The 13,888-nt window shown below is 43.6% G+C and overlaps 1 protein-coding gene across 6 annotated transcripts in view; it reads right to left on the bottom strand.

The window, feature by feature from the left end:
* The window catches only part of ADAM23 (ADAM metallopeptidase domain 23), a 150,479-nt gene that overhangs the window by 71,690 nt on the left and 64,901 nt on the right, over positions 1-13,888 (bottom strand). For all 6 annotated transcript variants that reach the window (XM_058549688.1, XM_058549689.1, XM_058549687.1 and 3 more), the window contains exon 4: positions 3,863-3,926. In XM_058549688.1, coding sequence (XP_058405671.1) covers positions 3,863-3,926 — 64 coding nt within the window. The remainder of the gene's footprint in view (positions 1-3,862; positions 3,927-13,888) is intronic.

Genomic DNA, 13,888 nt, shown 5'->3' with positions numbered 1-13,888 from the left:
TTTGTTTTTGTTTTTTAGGTGGGGAAGGTTGTCCCTGAGCTGACATCTGTGCCCATCTTCCTCCATTTGGTATGTGGGTCACCGCCACAGCACGGCTGATGAGTGGTGCAGGTCTGTGCCCAGAATCTGAACCTGCCAACCCTGGGCCTCTGAAGTGGAGGCGCAAACTTAACCACCACGCCACCAGGCCAGCCCGTTCCCACTTTTCTTGCCAGTATGAATAACGCTGCTATGAACATCCGCATATAAGGTTTTGCTTGGACATATGTTTTTAATTCACTTGGATATACACCTAGGTACAGAACTGCTGGGTCACAAGGTAACTCTATGCTTAACTTTTTGAGGAACTGCCAAACTATTTTCCAAAACAGCTCCTCCATTCTACCTTCCTACCAGCAGCGTATGAGGGTTCTCGTTGTCCACACCCTGCCAGCACTTGTTATTGCCCATCTTCTTGATGAGAGCCATCCTAGGGGGTCTGAAGGGGTACTCATCCTTGTTTAACACCAAATGAGAAAACGACACAGGACTGAACAGAGATAAAAATATCACCTTCATGTTTGATAGTGCTATACTGGAGGAGAGGATGAGCTGAGAACCTCACAGGCCTGCTACTGCTGCTCCCTGAGTTAGCCAGACTTACCCACCAAGGCACAGACAACATGGGACAACCGACACCCCAGCACACACACACACACACACACACACACACGGACTCCCATTGTACAACTGAGAGCACAAACAGTAGAGAATGTGCCCTCTCTGTAGGGAGGTGGATCTCACAAAAGAAAGGGAGGAAGGGCCTCCGTAGACAAGCCCAGCTCCTGCCTGTCAGTTAAGCCGCTCTTCCTTCCCTGGGCAGCAGTGAGCAAGGGGACAGGAAGAAGGTGAAGTGAGAAAACAGAGCCAGGAGAGGACTGTTTTCCCCAGCAGTGATAAAGAGGGATCGGCAGGGGATGCAGGGACAGGAGCACTGCTCCATCTGTTCAGGCTCACACTGCTGGCCGGGGGCAGCTCTGTTTATTAGGAGAGGAGAAACCAGAGTATTAGTAAGCATCTAGTTAATGGTTCACCTAAAAGGGATTTTACAGAAATATGTCAAGTTTGAAACGTACTTTTATACTGTCGTATCGATGCCTAACTCTTTTATAAGAATTGAAATACTAAAAATTAATTTACTTTTATTAGGCTCATCAACAAAGTTGATCAACAAACCAACAATGTTGTTTTACTGTATATTGTGTGCAAAGTACTGTGCTGAGAACTCCAACAAAAACTACTGCTCTGTCGGGCGCAGGACGGAAGTTCTGCCTACTGACACCTGGCACCTGTTCTATCTCACCTACTAATTGGTTGACCCCTCCAGTTCCTATATTTGCTTCAAAAAAAAGAAGCCCTTTTAACCCACGTTTGTCCAATGGAAGTAAAAGCCTAAGAGGAGCCTCTTCTTAGCTGGAAGTGGGAACCAGGTGGGAGCTTGCTGGGGTGAACTGGGAAAACCCAGGTGAGCTACTTCGAAGTGTGGGTTCATCATTTTGTGTGAAATGAATTGCCAGAATACTTTAAATGTCCACATTTGTATTTAACTTCAAAGACAAACAGGCTACTAGTGATCCTGTTCCTCCCTAGTAATGTGAATACTAGTGTGTGTGTGTGTGTGTGTGTGTGTGTGTGTGTGTCTTTTGAGATCTTTGGAAGACAGTTGCACAAGGCAGGTCTTCCAGTCCAGCCAGTCTTACAGGCTCACTCCCTTCTCCTGTACTCTATACAAAGAGTTTCTTAAACAACACAGACGGCAATGTGTTTAAAACAAACGCTTTTAAAAATGCGTCAGTAATGGCAGCGAGAGAGTGAATTTATACACTTTCAGAAAGAAAAGTTGTCAGTAGGTACCAAAGCCTTTTAAAAAAGTACCAATTCTTTGACCCAGAACATCGCATTCTTAAGTAATTATTAAAGACATGTTCAAAATATACCTGGAAGAACTTTCCTCAGAGTTATTCGTATAGTGAAAGACTGGAAACAACCTACATGTCTATTACAATGGGGTTTTTAGACAAATTACAGCAAATGAATTGGAAAGAATATTGTGCATTTTTTAAAATAAAAGTTTAGAAAACTATTTAATACATGCTAAAATGTTTATAATATTGCTAAGTTAAAAAAAATCCAGCTACAAGACAGTGTGTATCATATCATCTTGGTTTTGGGGGGTGCATATATAAATACAGACACATAAAAAACAGACTGCTACCATTAATCTATTATATAGAAAGTAAGTTTGAGTATGTGAACTGTTTGGAGAAAATGAGTCATAAATAAGAGAAAAGCAATGCCCACGAAAACAAACGAGAGCTGATGCACCCTGATACGAGACTTGGCTGTCTTACTAATGATAAGGTCTCCTTTGGGGACCTCAAATAACCCCTGGAGGCCGATTAGCTATTCTGCTTCTAAAAAAAAGTTGACAACTTCTTGAGAAGTTTGGGTCAGGTTACTGCGGCCTGCAAAGGCGGCTCGTCTGCTGAGTCCATCAAGTTCCTGTGCAATCTCCTCTCCTCCAGACTCATGACGCAGCATCCGTAGGCCCAGCTCCGGCACGGCTGACAGGAGCTTGGGTTGTGCGAGTGCCAGGAAGCACCGTCCGGCCTGAGTTAGCATTTCTGCTCTCCTTCCACAGCATTAACTTCTAGGGAGACCCGACAACCCCCACGATGCCGCCTAAGGCAAGAACCAACAGACTAGCAAGAATAACATATGGAAGTTCTTAACCTGGGGCATGAAACTCAAAGGCTCGGAACACACATCAAATTACAAAAGTGCCCACTGAGCATTGGACAGTCATAAATCCTGAGAAACGCCAGGTCCCCCAGGCGGTCTTTACAAGTAAGGCCTCATAAATATTTGTGGAGAGGCTGTCAAACTAGAAACCCAGCTGCCCTGCTGCACGACCCCGCAAGCCCACTTGGACAAAGGGAAGGTCCACTTTGGTGCTGACACTTGCCAGCAATCTAGAAAAACCTAAACCCAGTCATGTTTCTCCACGTTGTTCTGTGTCCCCGCTTCCTCTCCAGTGCCCGCGGAGTCTGGGGACCCTGCCCAGGCTCAGTGGACTCTGCAAACTCCCCACAGTCAGTGTCTGGAAGCAGCCCCTCCAGGGACCCTCACCCTGACAGTGCGGATGACTGTGTCCTTACATACAGAGCATCTCTCCCTTGTCCCAGTCTAAACCCACTTGCTCCTAGTGATCCTCCGTGAAGAGAACTGAAGTCAATCTCCAACTGAAGGAACAGGTCCCCGATTACCTGTGTACTACAGAGCTTGGTGGCCTTGAGCAGGTTTAATTGCCCTTTCTCTGCTTCAGTTCCTTTCTTTGCACAACAGGAATGATAACATCCACCTCATAGAATTGTTGTGAAGATTAAGAGGGAGAGCGTTCCTGAAGTCTTTCTCCCCACCTGTCCTCTGCCCTTCTCAGGCACCAAAGTCCCCGGGACTAAACAGTCATTCTAACAGCCTGTCCAGTCTTATCATTCAGATTCTGTGCCCAGGAGCCTGATCATCCACTACTTTAAGGTGCTCATATGGAACTGAACAGCTCTCTATACTGCTCACTTACACAGCCACCGTATGTGTAACCAAAACAATAAATGTTTCTTTATTGGCCTGGATATACAGACTCTCTAATCTTATCTCAAATATTTGTAAGTTTTAACAGAGTTCTCCTAAATTTATTTTAAATTTAAAAATAGAACCCTGTATATGAGGACAGATGATCTTATTGGGATAGACATCAAACCCAGCAAGTGCACCGAACAGCTCTCTGTTAACACGCCAGGATTTCCCATGCTGTTCCTCGTACCTTAGAGAGCTGTGGCTTCCCGTTTTCGTAGTGAATCTCCACATAGTCAGAAGACAGCAGACCACTACAAAGGAAAGAAAACAGAATGATTTCGGCACCTAAGACACTTGCAGGTTTAAAAATAATCAGCTCAGTAAATGGATGTGACGGGCACGTAAACCACAAATAGCGGCAGCCCGCAGTGAGTACGAACAGGTTACCGCAGGAGTCTCACACGTCGTCCAGTGACAAGTCATTCCTCAGGCTGCGAAAAAAGAAGGACACCGGTAATCTGAGGTGAACTCCTTGTATACACACTATTCACCATTTGATTGAGACGTTAATTAACACGAAACAAACTAAGGCAGGTCACAGGAGGAGAGAGGCCCTACAAAAACCTCACAATTTTGCTCTAAATAATTGGAATCTGAAAACATAATCACTGAGGAAGAGTAGAGAGTAAAGGCCAGACAGCAGATATTTTAGGCTTTTCAGGCCGCATGGTCTCTGTCACCACTACTCAACTCTGCCGCCGTGTCACCAAACCAGCCTCAGGCAGCAGGTGAACATGTGGGCATGGCTGCGCGCCAAGAAAACTTCACCTGTGGACACTGAAATCTGAATTCCACATAATTGTCACATGTCATGAAATATTTCTCTTCTGTAATTTTTTCCAACCATTTGGAAATGTATAAAACATTCTTAGTTTGAAGACTGTACAACAACAGGGATGGCGGGATTTGGCCTACGGGTCGTAGTTTGCCAATTCCTGGAATAAAATAACAGTTAAGAATATAGATTTTGACGTCAGACAGAGCAGGGTTAAAGCCAAGCCCAGCCCCTCGTTAGCAATGTGACCACGGGCAAAGTTACCCACCTGGGCCTTCGCGTGGGTAGAAGGGAGATGACGGAGCATGACTGTCACAGGACACTGAGGAGCACACGGGAGCAGTGCCCAATCACGCTCAGTAATGGGCACTGAGGCTGCCACTATTTCTATTTTCACCCAACTTCTGCAAACGCACTTCTCCCTATACGATGTGGGAAATACAAAATGTGTGCCTCTGAGAGAGCACGGATGTTAGGGCACCTGGGCTCCTGTCTGGGCTCTGCCACTAGAAATCATGAGAACAAGGGATAACTCACAGTTACTGTTCACGTCCCAGGCACTGTTCTAAGGACCAGGAAGGTGTTAACTCACTTAATCCTAATGGTAACTGAAGGGCAGCAGCAAGTTCTGCTATGAGCCAGATGTGCACTCTAAATCCAGGCTCCATTTCCTCCCCTGGGTTGGAGGGTTGGAGCAGAAGATTCCTCAGGTCCCTTCCTGCTCTGACGTTCAGTTTTCTAGAACTCTGCCTCACAGTAAGTTTTCTTGTTTGGAAACCTTGACACCACTTCTTTAACAGAAGAATGGGAGGACTCAACAATTCTGCATCATTTTGAAAGCTGCACCTGATGTAGGTCTGAGCTGGCCCAGTGGGGAGGGCTGGAGGAGGCTCAGAGCCAGTCTGCAGAGCGGGGACCCAGGTGTGCGTGCAGCATGGTTTCCTGCAGAGCTGAAGGATGACGTTACAACACAGAAGTAAAGCAGATGCTTATACCCTGGACGGGTTCTTCTACTGAAATTACTAATCAAAAGTGTATCTATTGATGATTCTGCATTTGAAACTCAATTATGGTACACCTATTCATTCCCTTTTAAAAATCTAATAGTCAAAGTAATGACAATTCTTGACTCTATATACTTGGGAATGCCTGACCGGCACAGAAACTTCTTTTATTCCTAGCTGGTTAAGTCAGCTACCAGCACCGTGCGTAGACATAAACAGGCCTGTTGACATAACATTTCTCTGAGGGATGCTTCCGCGACACCAAGAGGCAGAGGTTTCACCAACTGCATTCTAATTACCTCTCTACAGGTAATGCATTATTTTCAAAATTCCCAACCACACAATCACTGGAATATGTCCAAGAGCTAAAACCAAGTCACTTTAGACCACCACTTTTGCTTGTAATTACAAGGGCAGATAATGGCATTCTAACCATTAATTGACTGATCTGATAAAGGTCACTTTAATTACCCCATTTCTCCCTTTTAAAGGGCCTTTCTCCCTCCGCTCTCCCCCAGGGACATACCTATTTCTAACGTCTCCTGCATTTGAGAATCTTCAAGAAGAACAGCTACTTCACTAGGAGACACTGAGATGGACATAAAGCAACACCCTCTATGCCACTCCACCCCCACCTCCCATAAGCAGCACACACCCCATTCGCTCCATCCTTTCCTCTCATCTGACCACAGCAATCTCTCCCTGGGAACGGTTTCCTTCCCTCCTCACAGCATCCCCAGCCCCTGCATGACGCCTGGTGCGGAGCACAGCCTTAATCAACATCTGCTGAGTGAGCAAACATCTACCCACGTCTACCACACACCAGGCCCTCGTCACGTGCTGGGAAGCTGGGTGAAGAATGCAACTCTCTGAAACGGAAGCTACGAAAATCAGCACAACTGTGTGACATTCGTCATCTCATCCTAAAATATTATTTATCATCTCCCTGAAAGTGAATTAACACCAACAGAAATGTAATATAATTAATTATAAAAGTCTTGATGTAATTTTGAAATAAGAGACTTTTCAGTGATGGACAGGTAACAGTGGAGAGGAAGAACCGACTAGGGTGGTAGCAGGCCTCCAGCCCCACCCAGCAGAGGAGAAACAGGCAGTCTCTATCTCTGTGTGCCCGAGGATGAGCCGTCTGACAGTCTCTGCCTGCAGATGCTCTCCGAGGCCTCTCCTCCACCTCTGCTCTCTGTAGAATTTCCTGCTGGAAATAGAATGTCCTGGCATGCCAATACCGATCCATTTAGCAATTGTGCTCCCATGCATAAATTGTTATTATACTTTGTTGATGAGCCAATTGGGTGTTTGGTTCTGAGCTGTCTAATAACTTGTAGGAATTGATAAAAAGAAGTTTCTGAATATCCTAAGTTCTGAAATGAACATCCGTTTCTAATCATTTAAGTAACAGAAGAGCTGTACACCATCACTACTACAACGCTTTCCATGCAGGTTATCCGGTGAAAGAGGGGTGACCTTTGGAAGTAGAGATAAATGTAGGATGGAAGTTCAAAGCGAGGTGGAAGAGAGTGGAAGACCTGGAATAAGGAAATTCTCTGGAGCCCACTCACTCTGCTCTTCATGGTGAACCTGCACCATGGAGGCGTGAGAAGAACCTGAACTCTACAGTCAGACTGAACGTGATTTCACTCAAAATGTGAAGGACAAGGGCAAGCACCTTGAAGATGCTGAACCCCAAGAGCAGGTAAATGGTAAGACTGTTAAAACGCGGCAAATGAGCCAAGACTTAGATCAATGAAGGGAAGTGTGGCAGAAACAATGCTGTGTATCCACCAAATCCCATTTCATTTTCCCCTTCCTGGTAGTAAGACTACACTTCACAGCTTCCCCAGCAGTTAGACTGGGGCCACGAGATTGAATTATGGCTCATGAGATATGGGGGGAAGTGAGGTCTACCCCCCTAGTGTGACCACTAAAATCCATGCATGATGCTCCAAGTTCCCTCTTCCATGGCAACCCTGGAAGCCACGTGCCCCAGGCGGTACAGCTACAAGATGCGTGCAGCCCAGGTTCCTACATCATGATTTGGAGAAGAGCTACCAAGGAGAGCCACTCAACTTGTATTAGACCATGATGTGGGTAAGAGATAAAATGTTGTAGTGTTAAGTCTCAGATTTCATTCTTTTTACTGAAACATGGTCTAAACTGTCCTAATTCTAGGATTTATCACAAAGAAATGTTTTAGAAACTTACATTTAAAAAATTTCAGCATCATCAGCAAATATACAAAGAGCTCTGCTACAAGATCTCAGCATTGGAAACTCACACAGAGAGAAGTTTGCCTTGGGAAGGTTTTGCCTATGTAAATATACATATTTGCTGGAGTCCTCGAGTTTGAGATTTATGTGTCTAAGGAAAGCAGGCACATGAATAGCCAAGTGGTCAAACTCCCAAATGTTTATATCTTCCTTTACAGGGAGGCTCATGACGGAGAAGTCCAGGATCCCAGTAACTGGAAAAGTTACTTACCAAGAAAATCTTGGTGCCTAGAAAACTTACTAAGAAGGGTAAACAACTTCTAGTTTTTTGGAAAATAACTTGAATCCCTTAAAGAAAGAACCATATGCTTTCTTTTGGGTAACCCCATCATGAACGGCTGTGAGTGGGGTAATCAAGCAAACTAAATTGTTCAGAACGAGTCAACACAGATATCAGGGCCTTGGGCTATAAAGAAGATTGCTAAGAAAGACAAATACTACAGCACAAGGAAACCATTTGCTCTACATGAGTTAAAAATCATTTACTTCTTTGTAGAAAATAGTCGAACTACCAGCCTCCAGAAGTCCCTTTCAGTTCTGAAATCTACATTTACTGAAATTCATGTGTTAAGCCCTCAGTCTTATCTCTTATCAGGAAACTCAATGGGTTGCTGGGAGCAGAACAAGCCCTTCTGAAGGGACCTAGAGGCGAATGGGGCATTCCTCCACCAGCAAGCTAGGGAAAAGTCTAGATAAATAGCAGCAAGTACCAAGGCTTAACAACTAGGTGGCCATAAAATTTATCATCTAAATCAGGGCATTTCTGGGAGAGAAAAGAGGTATACTAATAATTATGCCAGGACAACAGACATACACCAGGAAGGACTGTCCTGGGAAAACTGGGACATACGGTTACCCTCCCAAAGGGCCAATTCAAGGTACACACATCAAGTTCCACACGGAAGGTCAGGATGGTGTGTGAGATGAAAAATACGCCAAAGCGGAGATGCCGCTAAGCAAGCAGTCTGTGAGTATGTCTCCTCCAGCTGCTTTTGGGCTCTGTGATTATCTTTTACAGGACCACTGTTTTAGGACAACGTGAGTGGGTGCCGTCGGTTCTCTCTCTCAGCGCATAACATCAGGAAGTAGATACTGGGAGAGGAGTCAGACCGAGATGTGGAACTAGGAAGCCATGAGTCCACGTTCACCGTAATACTACACTGGACCGGTCAGGTCTTGACTGGCCACGCCCCTTCCCACACGATGTCTTTGTTCTTAGGTCAACAGTATCGCAAATACCCTAATTCAATAATCAGTGCTAAAGCATGAAGTTACTTCCATATGTGTTCACACTGGGACTGGAACAGAAGTCAACATTTATGTGAATAAAGAGTGAAAACTTGAATTATGTCCAAAAAAAAAGGAGTGCCACTAACATCCCTTTTCATAACACAAATTCACTCATCTGATTATCTTCTGCTTGACAGTGCTTAACTTCTTGGTATTGAGTTGATCATCCCAAATGGCCCCTGACAGATTCACCCAAGAAGTCTCCTGCCACCTTTTCTCACCAGGGCTCACACTGGTTCATCTAATGACCACATATGCTAGTCACCGTGGAGATTCTCAGCTCACAGGTCTTCAAGCAGAACAGCATTGTACAACGAGCACCACGCCCACTCCCTCTTTACACAAGAAGGCTCACTTTTTTCCTTTTACACATAAATAATTTTTATTCATTAAATAATTACTATAAGTTGTAATGAAGAGACACAGAATATAAACTCAGTACATTTGTACAAGCATAAGCTTGTAACCTTACAATTATCCTTCTGTCCTTATATTGCTTTCCTTCCAAAAACAACATACTTAAAAAGTAAAACGACGTTCAATCACCACTTTTCTCAAGTTTTAAGAAAAAGTTAGATTCATCCCACCTAAAGTAATTTTTATACCAAAAGTTGTTTCAGCTGGAAAATGTATACTCCTTTGGGTACAAACAATACAATAAGACTTTTAAGCTGTGTTAAAAGATTGTAGACGTGAAGAGGCTGGAATTTAAGAGTGTAGAAATGATATGTTAAGCTGGTAAAAGTAATTACAGGTTGAATTGAGGCTTTGTGTTAAGCCAAACAAAGATGGCATGCCAGCAAAGGCTGGGGATGTGGGCATATCTCATGGGAACAGAGCCACAGGTGGAGAACACTCCCGGCACAAGAGGGATGCAGGGGCGGAAGCTTCTTTGAGGGTCACAACGAGAATTTAATGAGTTCTTAAACCACATAAGAGGTTGCAGCAGAAATTTTAATGTGGGGGCGCTCCTGCATCTCATAGGTGATGGCCCATGTGCCATAATACAGATAAGAACACCCTAGTGTAACCAGAATGGGAAACATAGGCAGGGCTGCAAGTTAACAGACAGGGAAGCTGAGAAACGAGGAGTTAGGAGAGAAATCAGGGACGAACTAGAGGGGATGTAAAAGCTGATGACCCCTCCCAAGCCAGCTGGATCACCAAGAAGAGGAGCCAATTGAGAGCTCCCTTCTGAGGAGGTGGCATCAATACAGACGTCTTTAATTAAGTAAAAATGAAAGACGTTAATTTCTCCTCCCCAACTTTGAAGCCAGACCCTATGAAGCAGCTAACACATTCTCGTGCGGCTGCCGGTCTGCAAGTGTACCAGTTACTTTGAGATTCCTCTGTGATAGAATCCTGGTCACTCCACACGTGGTTTTACCCCCATATGTCAGGTAACAGGAAAATTTAAACACAGGGAAAACTGAATCCAAATAAAGATAGCATACCTTTTAAACACAGTTACACATGACTAAAACACTTTGATGCACAAATTTAAAGCTAACAACGAATATTATAGTGTGTGGAATATTGCTCATCCAGATTCTTTCTGACACGCCCCACATGTATTTATACAACTATTAAACCAGGCATCCACACAGTGAAATTGCAGAGAATGGATATGGGTCCTTTATCAACCCTGCCTTCCGGTAACCTCGTCCAGAAGAAACAGGTCCCTCCAAGTCCAGCTCTCCCCACATCCTAGGACAAGAGCTCCCTACTTCTTTCATTTTTCAGTCTATAAAGAAAAACTGCACATTTGTTTACACAGTGCTCCATTCTTTCCAGGTGTGCAGGAACCAGTCAAAAGAATAAAAAAAAACCAATGGCAAAACTGTCAGAAATAATAAGAGTTAAGTAAGGTAGCCAGTTACAAGATAAATATGCAAAAATAAAATACATTTCTATGTGCACCAGCAAAAACAACCTAGAAATAATCTGGAGGAAAACTTTTTACCAACAACGACAAAAATGGCAACAAATTTTACATATGTGTTATGTATGTGGATATATACACATATAACTACATCTGTATAGATGTACATATGCTCCATAACGTTAATGTAATTCCAAGCAAAATCTCAGCAAGTTTTTTTAACTCAAAAAAATTATTCTAAAGTTCATCTTAAAGAATAAATGTTTATGACTATCTAAACTTTTTTTTAAAAGACAGGAGTAACAACAGGAGTATACAAGTATAACAATACTTATATGACTACTACAGTGACCAAGACACAGAGCACCAGCCTGAGGAGATGGGAGGCCCAAAGGGAAGAACAGAAAGTCCAGAAAGAGATCCAAGTTCACATCAAAAACTTTATACGCGAAAACAGTAGCATTTTAAATGGGTAAAGAAGAGAACAAATATGTTTGGGACAAGTGACTAAACATTTTGGGAAAGTTAACTCCTTCCATCATATCTTATACTAAACTAGTGATATATGCATTAAGGGTATGTATGTTTTAAAATAAAGCCATAAATCTACTGTAAAAATACAGCTGAATGTTAGGAGGGAGAGGACTTGTTAAGCATGATAATAAACCCAGGAGTTGTAAAGAACAATAGGCAAGACTATAAAAAATTTTTAAACTTCCATGAGTTAAAAAACATCATAAAGGGGCCGGCCCGGTGGCATAGCGGTTAAATTTGCACACTCCTCTTCGGCAGCCCAGGGTTCCTGGGTTCAGATCCCAGGAGTGGACTGATGCACCGCTTGTCAGGCCATGCTGTGGCGGCGTCCCATATAAAGTGGAGGAAGATGGGCACGAATGTTAGCCCAGGGCCAGTCTTCCTCAGCAAAAAAGAGGAAGATTGGCAACAGATGTTAGCTCAGGGCTAATCTTCCTCACAAACAAACAAAAAAAAATCATAAACAAAATTTCAAAGATAACTGAGAAAAAACATTTGCAAAATATATGAAAAACAAAAGGTTGCTATCCTTAACATAAGAAGCCAAAACAGAAACCAAGTAAAAACAGATAAACAACCCAACAGAAAGCAGGCAAAGGACAGGGGCAGGAGACTCACAAAAGAGAGTGCGTGGTGCAATTCACAGAGAGAGGAAATAGGAGACACTATGGTGATCAATCACATACAAATGTACAATTGTGCTGGTAACAAAAGACCTGTAAATTAAGATAACCATAAGAGACCATTTTTCCTCCTCAGTTTAGAAGATAAAAATGAGAGACAGCAGCCAGAGCGGGCGGGAGAGTGGGAAACCCGGCACTCCACACATTACCGCTGGCACCTGAATTCCTCTGCCTTTCTAGGTGCAACTTGGCAACAGTCATCAAAAGTCCTAAAGGCATGTTCACCCTTTAAATCCATAACTTTTTATAAATGTATAAGTGCTACTTTCAAAGGTTATGTCGACACAAAAAGTCAATAATCATTCTATAGCAGACAGTTTTATTGGAGCCAAACTGAGGACTATAGCCTGGGAGTGCAAAGCACTCTGAAGAAGAGTGGTTTTCAGCACAGTTATATACCATTTCCAAACAAAAAGACACACACGGGCTCATTCCTTCAAGGGTTCTGGGAGATATTCTGTTACAGATCAGCACGTACACAGCGAGTCAATGCGGCCTTGGGATGGTGGGAAAGGAGGCATCCGGTCTTATCTTTAAAGAGTGCTGGTGTCAAGGGAGGGGAGGCATGAATTTTTAATCTTCGAAGAGTATACTCTTTACTTTAGGGCAATGAGTAAAGCAGATGCACAATGTACATTTGACAGGCCATAAGTCAGGCTGTTCTGGTTAAAATAAAACTCAGGCCAAATCAGGTTCAAACCAGAACGGCTCCCTTGTGTACTTGAAAATATAAAAATTTTCTTATATCAGTTTCCTGAGGAGATAACTAGACAAGAGCAAATAGACACACACATATACGCACACACACACATGCACACATATACACACACACAGGGCTATCGTCTGCAGATGGAGATTTATATGAGCTTTCACAGGCAGTTGGAGAGATGCTCACAACATCATTTGATGAAAAAAGCAAATGAGAGGATATGATGTTCAGTAACTTTTCTTAAGTATGTTTCTATGTGTATACTCACACACAGAAAAAACCCCGCAAAGATACACACCCAAACATACCAGTGGGCTGTTGCTTCCTGTAGAACTTGCAACGCTTTTTCTTTCTTTCTTTTGCTTATCCTTTATTCCTAAAGTTTTACAATGAATATATCTTACTTTTTAAAAGAAGCAGCCACAATACAAGCTATATTTCTTAAAGGAAGAGAAACATAGTTCCTTTAGGAAAGGAATTAATGAATGAGCAATTTCAGGCCCAAGAAAGGAAAGGAGCCACAGATACTTACAATACCACCACCAACCACGTGAGGAGCAGTGGCTGGGCCCGGCTGCCTCTGTCCCCTCAACTCAATGCCACCAACATTCCCTGAACACTTGGAGACTGCTCATGCTGGAGCGGGTGGGTGAGGACAGAAAGAGAAACAAATGCAGTTCCTACCCTCGAGGGGATTATAATCTCACAGCTAAAATAAGACAAGACAGCATGTATCCAAACATCATAAATAACAAAGCATCAAGCTGCCCCCAGAGGGGAAATTAATCTCAACCAAGATGATCAGGAACTTTTCAGTAAGAAGGCAGGGCCCGGGAGGTTCATGACAAAATATGGAGGGAAACAGAGGCAGGAAGGAGCAGGTCACACAGACAGGACCAGGGTGTGAGGCCGGGAAGCAGACGCAGGGAGCAGCCAGAAGTCCAGCTGGCCAGGGCATCAGTCCTAAGGGGGGATGGTGTTGAACAGGCAGGCTTGGGACCAGAGAGTATACAGGTTTAAGCAAGAAGATGGAACTTTGAGAACCAAG

This window comes from Diceros bicornis, chromosome 10 (assembly GCF_020826845.1).
Source record: "Diceros bicornis minor isolate mBicDic1 chromosome 10, mDicBic1.mat.cur, whole genome shotgun sequence".
Lineage (NCBI taxonomy): Eukaryota > Metazoa > Chordata > Mammalia > Perissodactyla > Rhinocerotidae > Diceros > Diceros bicornis.
The sequence above is the reverse complement of the archived record's forward strand: the minus strand, read 5'-3'. Positions and strand labels throughout refer to the sequence as shown.